Source organism: Gopherus evgoodei, chromosome 3, assembly GCF_007399415.2.
Source record: "Gopherus evgoodei ecotype Sinaloan lineage chromosome 3, rGopEvg1_v1.p, whole genome shotgun sequence".
Taxonomy (NCBI): domain Eukaryota; kingdom Metazoa; phylum Chordata; order Testudines; family Testudinidae; genus Gopherus; species Gopherus evgoodei.
The window spans coordinates 138,186,627-138,203,794 of record NC_044324.1 but is presented as its reverse complement, the minus strand read 5'-3'; the positions used below and the strand labels follow the sequence as shown (position 1 = coordinate 138,203,794).

The 17,168-nt window shown below is 41.2% G+C and overlaps 1 protein-coding gene across 22 annotated transcripts in view; it reads right to left on the bottom strand.

Annotated features, from left to right (window-relative positions):
* AFDN (afadin, adherens junction formation factor) overlaps window positions 1–14,525 on the bottom strand; it is a 212,829-nt gene extending 198,304 nt beyond the window's left edge. For 20 of the 22 annotated variants that reach the window (XM_030556759.1, XM_030556770.1, XM_030556777.1 and 17 more), the window contains exon 1: window positions 14,157–14,525. In XM_030556759.1, the coding sequence (XP_030412619.1) occupies window positions 14,157–14,264 (108 nt within the window). In that variant the 5' untranslated portion in view covers window positions 14,265–14,525. The remainder of the gene's footprint in view (window positions 1–14,156) is intronic. The other 2 variants (XM_030556776.1, XM_030556781.1) reach the window with 1 other exon arrangement.
* Between the last annotated feature and the right edge of the window lie 2,643 nt (window positions 14,526–17,168).

Below are 17,168 nucleotides of genomic sequence, written 5' to 3'. Positions count from 1 at the left end.
TTTATATATATAAAAAGAATGAACGAATTCACGCTACTATAGCTCTTTTGGGTAATGTTGATTGCTAATTTGGCTCCTGAATCACTGAGGTCTCAGTGTCACTGCTTTCAGCATGTCAGAGATACACCACAGTACAGCAATCAAAGCTAAGAATGGGCAAAAACTCTTTGCCCACTTGCACTGTGGTCCAAAAGCTCTGGGAGTAGGAGCAGAAGAGTGAAAATGCTCCTGCTTCCTTCTAGCAGCTAAAGGGATTTGGTGGAGCTTCAAATTCATTAGCCACCTATTAATCAAAGACTAATATGAATTATGAAACTCCTGAGGACAGCCCAAAGACAGCACCTTCGTATGAACTCAAGAACCTTTGACAGCAGCTTGCGGCGGGGGCGGGGAAGTGTCTTCTACTAGTTTAGGGATAGGCAACCTGCAGCACATGAGCTGATTGTCAGAGGCACTCACGCTGCCTGGGTCCTGGCCACTGGTCAGGGAGGCTCTGCATTTTAACTTAAATTTTAAATGAAGCTTCTTAAACATTTTAAAAACCTTATTTACTTTACATACAACAATAGTTTAGTTATATATTATAGCCTTATAGAAAGAGACCTTCTAAAAACGTTAAATTGTTTTACTGGCACGTGAAACCTTCAATTAGAGTGAATAAATGAAGACTCGACACATCACTTCTGAAAGGCTGCTGACTCCTGAACTAGTAGTTGTCCCTAGACAACATGGGGGAGGGGGTGTCATTTTTCATATAGCTTTCTTCAGCTTGTAGATTTAGACATTTAGCTGTCACATGTGTCATAACATTTCTAAGCTCTATATGAGGTGATGGTTGCAAACAGAGAATTAAGGTACAAGTTAGAAAAGAGAAATATGTTATTGATAAAGATACTCTGGGGTGGGGGAAAGGAGGAGGATAAATATGAGACTAAATACAGGGAAGCAGGGGGCAGAAGAAGAAAAAAAGAGGAAAGAAACACTGAACAAAAATATCAGAAAAGTTACAACATGATCTATTAAAAGGGGAAAAGAGAAGCCAGGAAATATAAAAAGATACAAGAGCAAGACACACACAGGGCTTATACACTCTCCCCACTGCCCTATGGCACCATTCTGCACTGGGAAGAAAATGTAATCCCAAAATGGGGAAGAGGAGAGAGTAGGACTGGATTTGGGGATGTTGCTGTGGGCACCACGGCAAGTCACCTTTCTGTGGCTGGGAAAGAATTGTCCCTTCGCTGCCAAATCAGCCTGGGCATTGTGGGTTTTTGCCTTCTTCTCAGCAGCAGAAGGGACCCAGTGGGTAGGTTAGGTTGTAAAATCCATTTTGCCAGAACTTGGCAGTGCCCAGTGTAGAGGGCTTGGCTCCCTGACAAGCCAGAATTGGAAATGGATTAGGAAAAGACATCTCCCAAATGAAGTGGGGAGTGGAGTTGGGGTTCCTAATGTCTGCTACAGCAAGGATATAACCACACCACAGTAATCCTTGAACACAAGGAAAGTAGTGGGGTCCCCAACAATGACAAGGGGACCTGGTGGACTGGATTACAAAGGAAGGATGACCTGCACTGGACAAATTATTGCTCCATAGTTCCCAGATGTGTTACTTAATACAGGTGAGGCCTAATTAAACCACATTCCTGCTGTCTTTTTTTTTTTTTCCATGCAGTGTCCTGGACAAGTATTTATTTCCTCAAGCTGCAGGATGTGCGCATTTGTAGGATATGGCAATGCAAGGAGGGGAGTGCCAGAAATTATTTTTCACCCTGACTAATTCTACACAGGGATGTTTACCAACAGAACCAAACCAGTACAAATACACTGATACTACTCCCATGTGGATACAACAATTCCATAAGAGTTTCCACATGGGGAGATGTATAAACAGTATACAGCGTGCACAATCAAAGAATTCATCATGAAACTAGGAAGTGGCACATTTATTTAAATTAAGACAGACAGTAAAACTCATTTATTGGGAAACTAGGTTTTTAAAAATCTCATTTCAATATTCAGACTGCTGCAGCACATTTTACTTCGGTACTTATTACAGTACTCAGTTTCCAGTTTTAAATCTACATATTAATACTGTACTGCTTTTCACCTCAGTTAACCCACATTTAAATTATTATTCTGCAATAATTATTCTGCTTCCAATTAAAATCATATCCTTTGGTTTTGAACTTGTATGAAGAAATAATAAAACAATTAGTACAGTAAATGTTGTATTGATAAAATTTTCAATTTTTGAAAATGTTAGTTTTCCTGCATCCTCAAATTTTCTACGTAAACAAGATTTTGATATTAACACCACGTAACTGCATTTTATAAGTTGTCAGAGGAAAATGGGGAGGTTTTAATCTCCTGAGTAATGGACAGTTTCTATTTTTACCACCCAGGGATTTTGACATCAGAAAAAACGAAATACATATTTGCTCCCCCTTTATTTTTTTGAACAAATAAACAAGATTTTTTTTGTGAAGATTGAACTAATATTTCCCCACCTCAATCTTTTTTGATAGCAACCGGCTATTCAACTACCACTCCTACCCCAAAAATCCATCACCATATCCAACAATGGGGTCCTGATCCATGACTGGGGCTTCTAGGCACTACAATAAAATAAATAATCAACAATAATAGTTATACATAAACACTATCTGGTGATTTTGTTAAAATGCATAATAGTGAAATGATTAATGTTGACAGTTAAATGGAAATTAGATTTCAGAGTGAACACTAAATTGAAATGAGTTAGGCAGATCATAACGCTCACAGATGTTGTTCCCAGTTTTCTGCAGATTCAGAAGAAAAAAAAATCATATTCCTAATGCACATTCTAAACAGAAGGGCTAGATATTTACATTTTTTTAAATGAAATTTTGATTCTGCAAATGGCAGAATCTGTGGCAGCAGAATCACAGGAGCCTATGTATAATGGACTAGGACATAGGCAAATATCACTCTTAAAGGAAAAGCATCTGGTTGCTAATCAATGGCTGTGAGAGCTCATTTGCTATCACAAATATATGCATTTTAGTACATCTAACACTTCATTATTGAGAATGAAACAAACTGACAACAATCCAGTTTAAAATTATACTGGACCACACTAAGAAGCAACTAGACTATTTGGCAAGAACTATGTAGCCATGAGTAGTAATCTCTGCTCTAGAAAGGTTCATGACTCGAACAGATGTTATAGGTTTCTTAGGCTACATGAGAAGAGTATATAACATCCTTAATCACACAGTAACATGCTCTCTTCGAGCTTCTCTTTTTTTTTTTAATGATTCACCCAAAAATAAAAACAAGTAAACACACTAATTATTTAAAACTTCAGACAAACTCTGGGAACATTTTGACATTACTTTCCTGACACAGCATATTTTCCATTTATCCTACATAAACGCTTCAACATACCCTGTTAAGTCCACAGCCTTAGGCTGAGCACTTTTGTTACTCAGTTTGGTCCTTTACGGATAGGTATTCTGAAAGTTGCAGTTTCCAGAGAAAATCTGACCACAGAAAAGCCTCTTGGGAAAGAGGATAACAAAAGAACTCTCTTCTGCTCAATATAGACACAACTGGGGAGCTGTAGCTTGTTCACAGGGCTTCTCCAGTGATGTGGTGATCAATGTCTGGGTAGGACCTGAGGTGTGGTTCCTGGTTGAGAGGGAACAAGGATAAGGAACTGAGCTAAAGATACTCTGAGGAAGAGCTGGACAGAAGGCATAAGCAGCAGTAAAGTAAGCATGCCAGGCGAAAAAGGAACTCAGGAGGCATGGAGGCGGAGAAGTGAAATAGGAACATGAGTCTGGCACAATTACCCACTTCACTGTTGTGGACCCCAAGGTTGGATTCCCCTTGTAAAGGAAGGGCACAGCTGCCGGTATGGCACCACAGTGCCACTAGAGACAGCATGAGACCCCTTCCACAAAGGGGCAAAGGAGTGTCAACCTCCTAATGCAAGGGAAAAGGAGAAGGAAAAGGTCACAGATTGACAAGAGGCCTGGGGCCCAAAAATAGTAAAAGACTTTTTGGGGAAAAAAAACCTTTGCTTTGGGATTTTTGTTTAACCTGGAAGAGGGGGGATTTTAATTTAACCAGGGGGGCAGACTACCATACCAGTGAAGAAAAACTGAGGTCTGCAGCAACTCAATGACTATGGGGTAAGCAACGCTGTTAAATCATATTGTGAAGATGTCATTCTTCCACTGAGAGAATATATGTTGTCTCCTAGATGCTGAATAAATCATCTTTAAGATGTTCACAAGGCAACATACAGTCCCACTTAAAAAAAAAACAAAAAACCACCAACCGGCCACAAATACATAGACTCATAGACTCTAGGACTGGAAGGGACCTCGAGAGGTCATCGAGTCCAGTCCCCTGCCCTCATGGCAGGACCAAACATCTCTGTTCCCATCCCAGTGTTTCCAATCTAAATATAACAATTAAGTTACAAAAGAGTAGAGGACAAGGAGAGAGCAGACAAGATTACACAGTTCCTGAAAGTGTACGTGTAGCATATTTTTTTTCAACATTAAATCAGAGTCTTGGTCAATTCATTTCTTGTTGGCATTATGGCAAATATGGGATTTAAACAAACAATTAAAAGTTCAGGAAGGTAATTCCTTACTTAGTGAGCAGCACAGGGTATAAACATTTGCAAGAATCAAAACAAATGGTATATTGACACAGCAATGACTAGAACAGAATGGGTAGAGGAGATTAGGGAATAAAAGAGACTAGGTCAGGTAAGTAAATACAGTAGAACCTCAGAGTTACGAACATGTTGGGAATGGAGGTTGTGCATAACTGAAATATTTGTAACCCTGAACAAAAACTTTATCGTTGTTCTTTCAAAAGTTTACAACTGAACACTAATTTAATATAGTTTAAAGACTTTACTATGCAAAGGGAAAATGCTGATTTTAGCCATTTTAATTTAAATGAAATAGGCAGAGAGTTCTCTTACATTGTAAAAAAAAAAAAAACTCCTCAAACTTTCACTTTTTTTTTTAATATTTTACGTTCAACACAGTACTGTACTTGCGGTTTTTTGGTCTCTAGTGCTGCCTTATTGCATATTTCTGGTTCCAAATGAGGTGTGTGGTTGGTCAGTCAGTTCATAACTCTGGTGTTTATAACTCTGAGGTTCTACTGTAGCGGCAAGTCTTGTGCTGGGCTTCCAATGGGACAACAAGAAGCTTGGATTTAATGCGGTGGAGCAGAAAGAGCCAGCAGAGTGATTCAGAGAGGATAACAGGGGTGTGGTAACATGGACTAGTAAATTGACTGTAGCACTACCACAATATTATATTTTATAAGACAAATTATCTAACGAGGAAGAGTTAAGGTTGAACACTCAGCCTTACCTCTGCATTTCTTGACTCTGGAGTATTTGATTTTTCAACCTTCAATTTTGCATTAGTGTTTGTTTGCCCGCCTGGAATTATCCATATTTTGGGCACAGAACTATGACTACTGCATATCTGAGGAGTGGGTGACACTATATGTTGAAAAGCAGGAGTGGCATTGATCATCATAACAGTTTCATATTTGCCATTATGAGCAGAAGCAGTGAAATTTCCCTCTCCAGCTGCTTGGGAATTCTTGAACCTTTTCACATGTCTAGCAATCTCTTCTTGTCTTCAGTTAATGTGGGTAAGCATCCTTTTAACACTTTATATAGCTGACTATCAGCAATATCTTTAACGCAAAATGAATATTGAGGAAAAAGTGGTATCTGCACGACCATACCAACAATGGGGCAACACTTTCAAAAGCAGAAGTCAATTGACTATACTAATTCATTTACAAGCTAACAGTAAAATCTCTCATACATTTCCTGTATTTTCAGCTCACTGAAATGAACTTTACATAACTGTATTATGCATAAAAACTCTGCCATATATTAGGCACAAGTATATTTTGCTTAAAAGTATTTCAAGAGACTTCCATTGAAGTTTAAAATACTTAAGCTTTATATTATTTATTTATTTTTTGAAAAAACGGATCTGATCTCCTACATACCTAACTTCACTGACAGCATGGCATATCATTAAATTACTACTTCATCCCGTGGCTTCCTACTCCACCTTCAGCAACATAACACACTTGCCAAACTGGAATTTTTCTCTCACACCCCTCTCTGGGTTTTGTGAGTCACCACCTTACTTTCCTGAGTTAATAAAGCATCTGTTCAAATAAAAAAATATTCTGACACAACATTAAATGCAAGATTGTTTTCCTTCACATATACTCACTATCTACATCGCTATCCACACTACTAAAATTAAAACAAGTCAAGATGAAATATAGTCAGTCTGTTCAATTCTTAAAAATATTTTAAGTTTCAGATGATGTTCATAACCCATCTGGTTGGGCATATTTCTTTTTGATTAGGAGGGACATAAAAATTGTTATTCTGGTACCTTTGCACTACTGGGGCACCGTTATACGCAAATTTAAAAGTGTATTCTATTTCCTTTATTTTGTTAAGCCTGCTTTAAATAGAAGATATCAAGATGTTTTATTGTCAGAAAAAGCACATTTGTACATACATAACACCCTAATATTTCAAAAGCACTCATTATTCTCAATTGAGTCAGTAGCACTTTAGTCAATAACAGATTAACCCATCAGGAGGGAATTTTTTAAAAAAGTATATGTCTGGACCTTACAGAATTAATCAGCCACTAATCCAAGAAGTAACTTACATAAGAAATATTGAGAGAGAAACACAGTGCATCTTCTTACAAGGAAAAACCTTCAGGCCACTGCTATGTTGCCTTTGCTATGCTTTACATAGCAGTCAAGAACTCACACTTATGGTTCTCAAGGCAGCTTACAATAATGTTAGGTTTGCGAAGACTACACATTCACTTTACTCAGTTAAGAAGCTTGTGTAAGTAAAGCAACCCTTAATGTAATCAAGCAGACTTTCATCACCTGCTTTTCCCTAAATTAGCGTTTCAACCCAGCTTTCATGCAAAATTGTGAATCAATGGTGAGCCAAATGAGTAATTCCATAGTTCAAGTTTAAACGTAACTGAATTAAAAATCATTAAACAATAACTTCAGAAGGTATCACCGCTTTTATCTTTTGTAAAACGGTAAAGGATGTCAGACTGAAATTTCTGTAAAGTCTTCTATTTGTTAAAAGAATAGGTACAGCACAGGTAGTTGTATTTCAAAATTTTCCACTTGCCAATTTCTCTAAAACTCAATCCTCAGGAATTCCCTGCAAAGAGAATTAATCTTCCCTGTTCATTCTCTTTTTGGAAATCTCTGAAAGCAATCTTAAAGTAAACACAGCCTTAAGCTTTTTCAGACCCATAATTTCTAGCTAGTAAAGCTCCTCAAGTGGTAGAAGGGGTGGAAGCTATAGTGTACACAAAGCACAAAAAAGCTACAAATGTTTGACATCATATTGTCTTACCTTATTCTGCACAGGTTTGGATAACAGATTGGTAAAAAATGTACGATTCTTGTCTATACTTCAGCTTCCATCAGTGCTACCATTAATGGAGCTGCATGCATTGGGAATTATGCATTTGAAAAAATCTTAGTGTTTTAAGGCCTATCAACTCACATTCATATAAGCTCTATCAGACATCCCCCAAATGATAATGACTTTTAACCTCTATCAGACACCCAGGGTCAGATCTGAATCCATCACTTAAAAGTAAAAAATTACATCTCATTTCCAATCCCCTCCCCATGCCATCCAATCAACAGCTCACCATTTTTCCTAAACACACACACACACACACATATATATATATATACACATATATACATACACACACACACAAAATTTAAAAGCCAATTCTGTAAATTTAGAGATGTACTGTCTAGACCAAGTTTCTGTTTGCACCTACATGGTCTTCAAAAGGGGGGGGGGCCAAGTCAACAACAAAACCCCTCAATATTGAGATCTGAACCAGTGAGAGTTAGCCTAACATATGCTGCTATTGAACCTACAAAGGCAGATTTGATATTTGCAGGCAAAAGTCTCTAATATTTGAATTACATTAAACTAGACATTTTTTTCAGAAATTTGCTTTAAAAACAGTAATTAAATATGAAATGACCATATATTTGACTTCAGAAGCTAGATTTAACATAAAACAAATACAAGATTAACCAAAGTTATGCATAAGCTTAGATACACGCATAAAAATTACAATATACATTATAAGTGAAAATGTCATTAGATTAAAATAGTTATTGTGGAAATCCTAAATAAAATAAATTTTGGTTCATGACCACCATCCTACCCCTCAGGCAAGCTTAAAACTGCTCTAAAACGTTTCTCCAAAAATAAATCTAACTCAATATGTAACATAGCTATGTAGGATAAGAAAGCTAAATTATCAATATTATGAAAACACAATCCTTCTAGCCTTTTTCACTTTGATTTGAGAGTAAGATGTGTAGTAAAGTTAAAGTTAAAGATGTATTATCAAAACAATAATAATGTCTATTTTTTACACACACCGCTTTTCATCAGTAGATTTCAATGAGCTTTACAAAAAAAGGGAGGTACACTATTATAGCTGGGCAAATAACTGATTTTTCAGTTTGCTGACAGTTCTGGGGAAGGGGTGGGGGGAATCAAAAGAAGGTTCAGGTCAAGCTGAACCAAATCTGAAAATTCAAAAAAAAGTGTCATTGAATCAAAAAAGTCAAGAAAAAATTTATTTTGGCTAAATGAAATATTTCTTTTGACCCTGGCTAGATTGTCCTCATCTGGCTATTTAGTTAATGACAAGATGGTGGTGGTGATGCCTCTCTTATAACCTTTCGCCCAGTGGTTAGGGCACTCGCCCAGCATGTGGGAGACCCAGCTCAGTTCCCCCCTCTGGTTGATGGTGTGAAGGAGGAATTTGAACTAGGGTCTCCCACCTCTCAGTGCCCTAACTACTGGGTAGGGGCCCTACCACATTCACAGTCCATTTTGGTCAATTTCACGGTCATAGCATTTTAAAATCATAAATTTCATGATTTCAGATATTTAAATCTGAAATTTCACAGTGTTGTAATTTTAGGGGTCCTGACCCAAAAAGGAGTTGGAGGCGGGGGGTTTGCAAGGTTATTGTAGGGAAGGTTGCAATACTTCTACCCTTACTTCCCCACTGCTGCTTATGGCGGCGCTGCCTTCAGAGCTGTGCAGCTGGAGAGTGGTGGCTGCTGGCTGGGAGCCCAGGTCTGAAGGCAGAGCCTCCGCCGGCAGCAACGCAGAAGTAAGGACATGTAGTAAGGATGGCATGGTATGGTACTGGCATCCTTATTTTTGTGCTGCTGCCTGCAGAGCTTGGCCCTCAGTTAGCAGCTGCCACTCTCCCGCCACCCAGCTCTGAAGGCAGCAGCACAGAAGTGTGGCTACCTATGGTATTGCCACCCTTAATTCTGCGCTGCTGGTGGTGGGGTGCTGCCTTCTGACCTGGACATCCAACCAACAGCCACTGCTCTCCAGCTGCCCAGCTCTTACGGCAGCACAGAAGTATGGGTGGCAATACTGTGACCCCACCCCTAAAATAAGCTTCTGACCCTCCAACTCCCTCCCTTTTGGGTTAGGACCTCCAATTTGAGAAATGCTGGTCTCCCCTCTGAAATCTGTATAGTATAAGGTAAAAGCACACAAAAGACCATATTTCATAGGGGGACACCGGATGTCACGGTCCATAATGCATTTTTCATGGCCATGAATTTGGTAGGGCCCTAGCTATGGGATATTTTAGGAAGGTCTCAATTTTTCCTGATGAAGCTGTTCCTCTTCATATAAATAATAAATCACTGAGCAGGGGATTTGAACTTATGACTCCTACCTCCTAAGTGACTGCCCTAACCACTAGACCATGGAGTCATTTTAATTCTCGCTTTGGTCCAGTGAGCATGTTTCCCTTCAAAAAATTAATAGCATGCTATAAAAATAAATATTTTCATTGCAAAAACTTAGCAGTGAAAAATTCTTATAGTGAAGTGAATTTAAGTAATGGCGCACGCGCACACACACACTCCACATCCACTCAGTTTAAAAAAATATATTTGCTACTGAATAATATTTTTATCTGGTTTATAGTACCCAAAGTACCAAATCAAGTTCAAAGCACCACTGTGTTAGGTGACAGCCAAGCACATAATGTGACATTCCAAAAAGCTCAGATTCCAAATAGATAAGACAGAAACCAAGCAATAGACTAACAAATAAGCAAAATTTTAAGAGTACGAGAATTTGTTAGTTCCATTTTCTCTCTGGGAGGGAATTGCTTTGTTTTTGATCTTGATTCTCTGCTGATTTCCTCAAACCACAATATACACATTACTTGATCCAGATGTCCCAACCAACTTGCCGTGCCTTACATGACCTGGCATTGTTTAAAATGTTGTTGAATAGTAAACTATATCTTCAAAAACAATTTTTTATTAATTGTAGTTTAATCCAAATTCAAGCAAGTCTCTCAATGTTGCATAAACCACTGCAAAGCAAAATTCCTCAGAACTATGAAATTACAGCATTCCACTATTTCCATCCATCTTGACAACATAAGAATTCAGTTTATGCTAGTTGCATTGATATTAAATTAAGTCATAACGAAGTATTTTATATTAATTTGTAAACTTCTTTGGTCAGGAACCTAATTTTATTTGATACCAGTAAGTGTCGCATGCTGTAATCTGGGGCACGAATAAGTAATATGGACTACTAAAAGCTTTCTGAAACACACATTAATGTTTAAAAAATATTTAAATACCTACAATGCTATTAGGTGTAAATGTTACCTTACTTTCAATAAGTCCACACAGTATTTCTGTAAGAACATTTGTATTTAAAGAGGCTTGTTCACAGTGTAACAAAATATGAACCCCTAAGTGTGCAGTATTCACTTTACTTGGCAAAAAATCTAGAAAGTTGTGAAGTATTTTGATTGAATTTCACATAGTGAAAGTTCATCTATAGAACCTAAGGCCCTTTAGCAAAATGTCACTTAAAAAAAAAATCTACACAGCATGTATATGAAACAGAAGCCAAGAGAAGTTAAGTAATTTGCTCAGATCAAACAGCTAGCCAGGGAGAACTGGGAATAGAACCCAAATTCTATACCCTACCCAAAATGATCACACTGTCCAACACCCTGTGGATGACTTGTTTTATTTTTATAACTAGGATTTTCAAAGAACCCTAAAGGGAGTGAAAACTGTCAATGGAATTTGGACACTTCCCTTCGGACTGATCCACACAAACTTGCACTGAAATAACATACATTCCAAAATAAGAGTGTCCACACAGGCCTGCACTGAAACACCACCAGATGTAAATTAAAACTGATTATTTCTGGTCCTCAAAGGAGCCTGTACTGTCTTCAGGCTCATTGAAAATCCCAGCCTACATGTCTGTAAAATAGCCCTACAATTCACAATCAAATCAATCGGACTACTCACAGTAGTAAAATTAAGCATGTACATTTGCAGGATCTGGGCCTAAATTGAAAATCTATTTGTCCAAGGTGAGTAAAATATAATTTCTCATTACAATCATGGTAGAGAGCAATCAAATAGCTTATACAAGGACTGGTAAATCTCCATGGTAAATGTGCAAAGTTAACCTAAAGAAATTATTTTTCAAGCTGGCTGTCACTACTAGCACAATAACACTGCACAAATATAATTTGCCCTAAATGGGAAGAAAGAGATGAGATATGAAACACTGGGGGAGACAACAGGGAATAGGTAAAAATTCAACTACTGATATTTTGTGTTAACCTATTGGTTACTCCTGGGGGAATTCTATGCCAAAAAATTAAAAATTCTGCATCCAAAAGATCTACATATCTTATTTGTCAAAACACAATATAATCTCCCCAGTTTCAATTATTTTGGTAATTTATTTCAAAGTATCTGTCAGCATGTATGTAACCATGCACACAACAAAAAGATTGCCCCAGCAAGAGAGAGTTAAAGAAACCCCTATGACAACCCAGTTTCTGTTATGCTTTTGTCAGGCACCTCAGTCTGGGTGTGTCAGATGTGCCAGTTAGGCACACTTGGGGGGGGAAAACTCTGCTCCTTGGGTCCTTTTGTTCTTTTTTTTTTTTTCACCCTGCCCCTGGAAGAGTTACCGTATTTCAAGCTCTGACAGAGGTATTGCGGGGAAGGAGGGGCTGTGTGGGGCCCCTCCAGCCCAGACTCCTGTTCCCCTTTACCCCAGAGACGGACACAATTTAAAGGTTTGGCTGCCTGCGGAACAGCTCAAGTCATGCCCCCCACCTCCAGTAGGCCCCCCACACACTTACCCTCAGTTTCCCTTCCCAGAAAGTAGCAGCTTTTCCCTGCAGCTCCCAGCTGTTGCTCCTGCCTCTCTTCGCTGGGCACTGCTTGCCAGCTCCAGCTCCACACCATGTGACCAAGCGGGGTTGGCAAATTCAGGAACTACAACCTGTCTGGGCCTCCTGCGCAGGCACACTGTGAGCTGGGGAGCCGGGCTCTGCCAGGTCCACCAGCCCCTAGTGGTGACCAGCTGCTCCACAGTGCCAATTGAGTGGGGAAAAATGAAATTCTGTGCAGAATGTTAATTCCGCAGAAATTCTGCATTGCATGGTGCACAGAATTCCCCCAGGAATAAACAGGTCCACACTGGAAAAGTACTTTGCTCCCAAAACAAGCTATGAAAACTGCATTAGTGGTAGTTCCTACTTTTTTAAATAAGTGCCTACAGGATATCAATGTGTTTCGTAATACCTAGTAAATAAAAAGCAAAGAGTTGGAATTACGATAAATGCGGCAAGATACCACAAATTACACAAAACACTTATCTTGGTAATATTAATAGTACAAGAAAAGTTCACAGCAGTGCACAGAACAGACCATGTCTAATTAAATATATTCCTTTTTTCAAGCTCTAATAATTTAAAGATATTAGATTGCTTGTAGCTTTTTCAAGGTTTCCCCACCTCTATATTAGTCTGTACTCAGAACTCAAAATGGGACTGTGATTTAAAAAAGGAAAGATTCTTTCTGGGACCTTTGTTAATAAACAACCACAAACAGGCCCAGGCCAAAAGCTGATGTTAATTTCCTTCTTTTCCCTGGGAACACGCACATGATCAGTCTCCACCCTATGAGCAGGGACCTCACTGTCAGACTAATAGGACTATAACCTACCTACCCAAACCCTCCCCCACACCCTTTTAAACCAGACACACAACACTGACCAGCTGAAGTAAATATGACAAGAGGTAGAGGCGGGGTGTGGCTTGAATGTTCCTTTTTAAAAAACAACCCCAGCTTCATTCCAGTAATTAAAAAACGCCCGTTTCATTAGGAAGAAATCACCCACTGTGTTTTTCCGGTACAACATGTGAACTCTCGGGACTAGGAATCTGCCCGATATTTACTTTAAACTGAACGTTGGCAACCTCAAAGTTTTCAAACACATTGAGCCAAAAAAGCTCCGTCGTCACGCCCTTTGAAAGCTACACAGGAGATTTCACCAGCAGCTCACCCTGAGCTGGGAAGTAAAGGAAGCTGCGTTTTAAAAGGGGCATTTTCCGCACAAAGCGAAGCATTTAAAACACTCCCAGGGTTTCCCTCGCCGGCCGCTGCCCTCCCATCTCTAAGCGTTACAAAGCACAGCCCCCGCGCTCCTCCTGTTTGCATCCCCCTGAAGCCCCTGGCAGCACCTCTCCCAGGGGGTCCCTCCCTGTTCCCACTTGGCCAGGGGGTGGGGGGTCCTGAGATCTCTCCCGTCTCTGCTCGGTCGCAACCCTGCCCCTCACCAGAGACCCTCGGGCCATTTTAAAAGCGAAAAATCACCCCCGCCTCGTCCCCCCGGGCACCAGCCCCACCTCGGCCAGGGGAAGAGTCACCTTCGGGCGGGGGGGGGGTCTATGTCATTCCTCCGCTCCCCGCCCAACCCCACTAGCGCCCCGCGGCTCTGGGCAAAGCCGGGGGAGGCTGCCCCGCATCGCCCCCCGACCCGAAGGAGAGTCTCCGGGAGGGGCGCGCCAGGCTGACCCGGGGCGCGGAGGGCGCGGCCTGTGCCGGGCGCGGCGTCTCACCTCGCGGGGGGAGGGTCGCCGCGGCCGGGCCATGGGGCGGGGCGGGCGCAGGTGCGGGCAGTGAAGGCCCGGGGGGGGTCTCACCTCGGTGGGGGGGCTGATCTCGAACAGGTCCAGCCGGTTCGCGTTCCAGTGGTTGATGATATCGGCGAGTTTGCGCCGCTCCTCCTCCCGGCTGCCGCCGCCCGACATCCTCCGCCGCTGCCCCCGGGGCGCTCGGTGCCGGGGCCTCTCCGCCGGGGGGGGGTCTCCTGGTGCGGGGGGGGGGGCGCTCCTCGCTATTTGATTGTTTTTATCGCAGTCCCCGGGCGCGCCCGCCGCTTTCCCTCCTGCTCAGTGATAACGCGGGGAGGGGAGGACCCGGGGCGGCGCCTCCTGCTCGGCAGCGTCTTCCCGGAGCCGAGCGCAGCCGCTTCCCCTGCCCCGGTGTCTCCCTCACACTCACACACCGTCCCGTGCGCGCCGCCGCCGCCTCTGCGCGCACTCGCCTCCCACGCGACTCACCTCCCCGCGCCCGGCTGCGCGGCGCCGAGGCCGGCGACTGCGGCGGGAGCGCGCCTCGGGTGGTTCGGCCCCGCTGCAGCCAGGGCAGCGGGCGGGGGCGATGCGCTCCCCTGGGCGGGCCGGGACCCCCGGGCCGGTTGGGGGAGCGGGCGCTCCTGATAATACGGGCCCGCTTCTGGTGCAAGACCCGAACGACGGGGGTGGAGCAGGAATCCGCCGCCCAGTTCTCAGGGCCGGATCGGGGCCCTGTGTTTAACGCCTAGTGCTAAAGGGCGGACCCACCCCAAACCTTTCCCTGAGCCGGTCACCGAGAGGACTGGTTTATAGGGTGGCCATGTCCTTATCAGTAGGAATAACAATTTTGGTCTTTGTAGTTCCTGGCTCTGTTGGCAATCTCACGCTTTGAACAAACAAAACCCCCAGCAATTGGAGCACATGGCTGGCAGGGAGGAGGAGATTCCTGGGCTCTCTTTGATGCTCTGCCACTAGCTCCCTATGTGGCCCTGAGCATGTCACTTCACCTCTCTCTCAATCAACCTTTCTCCCCTGTAAATTGAGGAGAATGATACTTTGCTCGCTCACAGCGGTGTTGCAATGTTTAATAACATTTCTCTAGCCTTGCATGAAAGCAGCTGTATAAGAGCAAAGTGTTGATACACATTTTCACAGCCTAAGAGAAATCTGAGGTGACATTAAAGTGTCAGGTTTTTGTTTAAAAAAAAAACTTTTTTTTGTGCAAAATCATTTGGATATTTATGTTCAATAGATACTTGTGCTAGATTTTGAAATCCAGCAAGTTTTCTTTTGTGGTAGTGTTACAAGAGTTTAACCAGTTGCAATCCATATTGTAGTGTGTGTTTGCAGTACTGCAATATTATTTATTTATTTTGCACTGGAGAATGTAAACAAAATCTTACCTTGAATGTCCACTCTTGGCCCTATTATCAAAACATTTTTTCAGTTTTGTTCAATATTTGAAATAAAATAATATAGTATCTATTGTGATAGAGCTGTGAAATGTACTTGCCAGAGTATTTCAAGTCCCTCCTTAGCTAAACAGTTCACATTGTTTTTGTTGATGAGGTTTTTATTGGCTGGGCTATTTTAAAATGGAGATTCTAGTACTCAGAGAAATAATTGTGATTTTAGCAAGTGGGCAATGGTACCAATGTAAGCACAAGCAATGATGGGTGATCTATGGTGGTTTTACAGGTGCAGGTCAGTTACAGTTTTGCCCTACCTCTATACTTGTGCTGTGTCACACCTTTTCAGTTGCAGAGCCCTGTGGGAACTTGTGCCCAGGATAGTGCCCTGAGGCAGTGACCTCTGGGAGATTTTAGAAAGCTTTCTGTAAGCTCTGGTGAATTGTAAGAGAAAAAAATAAGATCCATAATAAAACTCTCATAAATCTGCTAATACCAGTAACCTTCCTTGGTCTCTTTAGAAAAATGGAAAATTTAGCTCTCAGCAAGAAAAGCTTTATTCAAAAAAAAGCAGCCCAGCTGCGCCAGATAACAGAGGATGTTCTGGCAGTGCCTGCAGAGAGTTAGAGACCATATAAACTTCATGCTATAGTAGTTGTGCAACCCCCACTGCCTGAGCAGACAGTTGCATGCTTTGCTTGCAGATTACGTTTGCTGAGTGGAGTGCTGCTTTTTTGTCTGCACCACTTCTACAGATTCCTGAAACCAAGTTGTTCTCAAGACCTGCAATGAGTGACTGTTTAACTTCGGGATTAGGAAGGAGTTTGTTCTGTGCCTGGTGTAAATTGATCCCAATATTGCTTTGCCAGACCGTAAGCATAATATTAATAATAAATGAAATTATTTAACAGAGTTTCAGAACTATTATCAAAAGTCATTTTCCTTTAAATATCACCTGATGTTATTTGGGACTATTAAAACAATTTTCTGGAATCTTTCTGTTTTGAGATTTATTTTTTCCTTTATCACTTATGCCATAAATGGACATGATGCTTCATACAAAAATGAGAAGACAAGGTCCCTGCTGGAGGATATTATAGCTTAATGCCCAATCCTGCTAAAATTACTCCCACAAAATAGCTCCACTTAAGTCAATAGGACAACTGGATTTGACTCTAAATTAGACAAATCATCAAACAGGTGATGACAAATAATGGAGCAAGGCTGGCAGAAACAACAGAAGAAAAGGGAAAAGGAAAACTGCTCTAAAGAATGTATTTTTTTACAAGATGTAAAATTGCTTTTTCAAATTTTGTTTTCCCTTGTAATGTTTGATTTACTTAAAAAAAATCATAGATGATTAGGTAATTAAACGTTCATAAAAAGCCATTGTTGTGATTATTTATACAGTGCCCAATGTGTGACAGGCACTTTACTGAACAAATAAGACACATGCCCTTCCCTCTGGAGCTTACAATCTAATTTTAGTCCTGACAAGACTGAGCATAATAAACAGAAGAGGAGGAAAGGGGGAGACTAAAAATGATGATGGTTGAAATTTTGAAAGTAGGCAGTTATGGTTCTGTTATGTTAGATTATTGTTTTCTTTCTCCCTCAAATTTGTTTGTAGGACTCACAGAAGAAATGTCTTTAGGAGTGTTTGAACGAA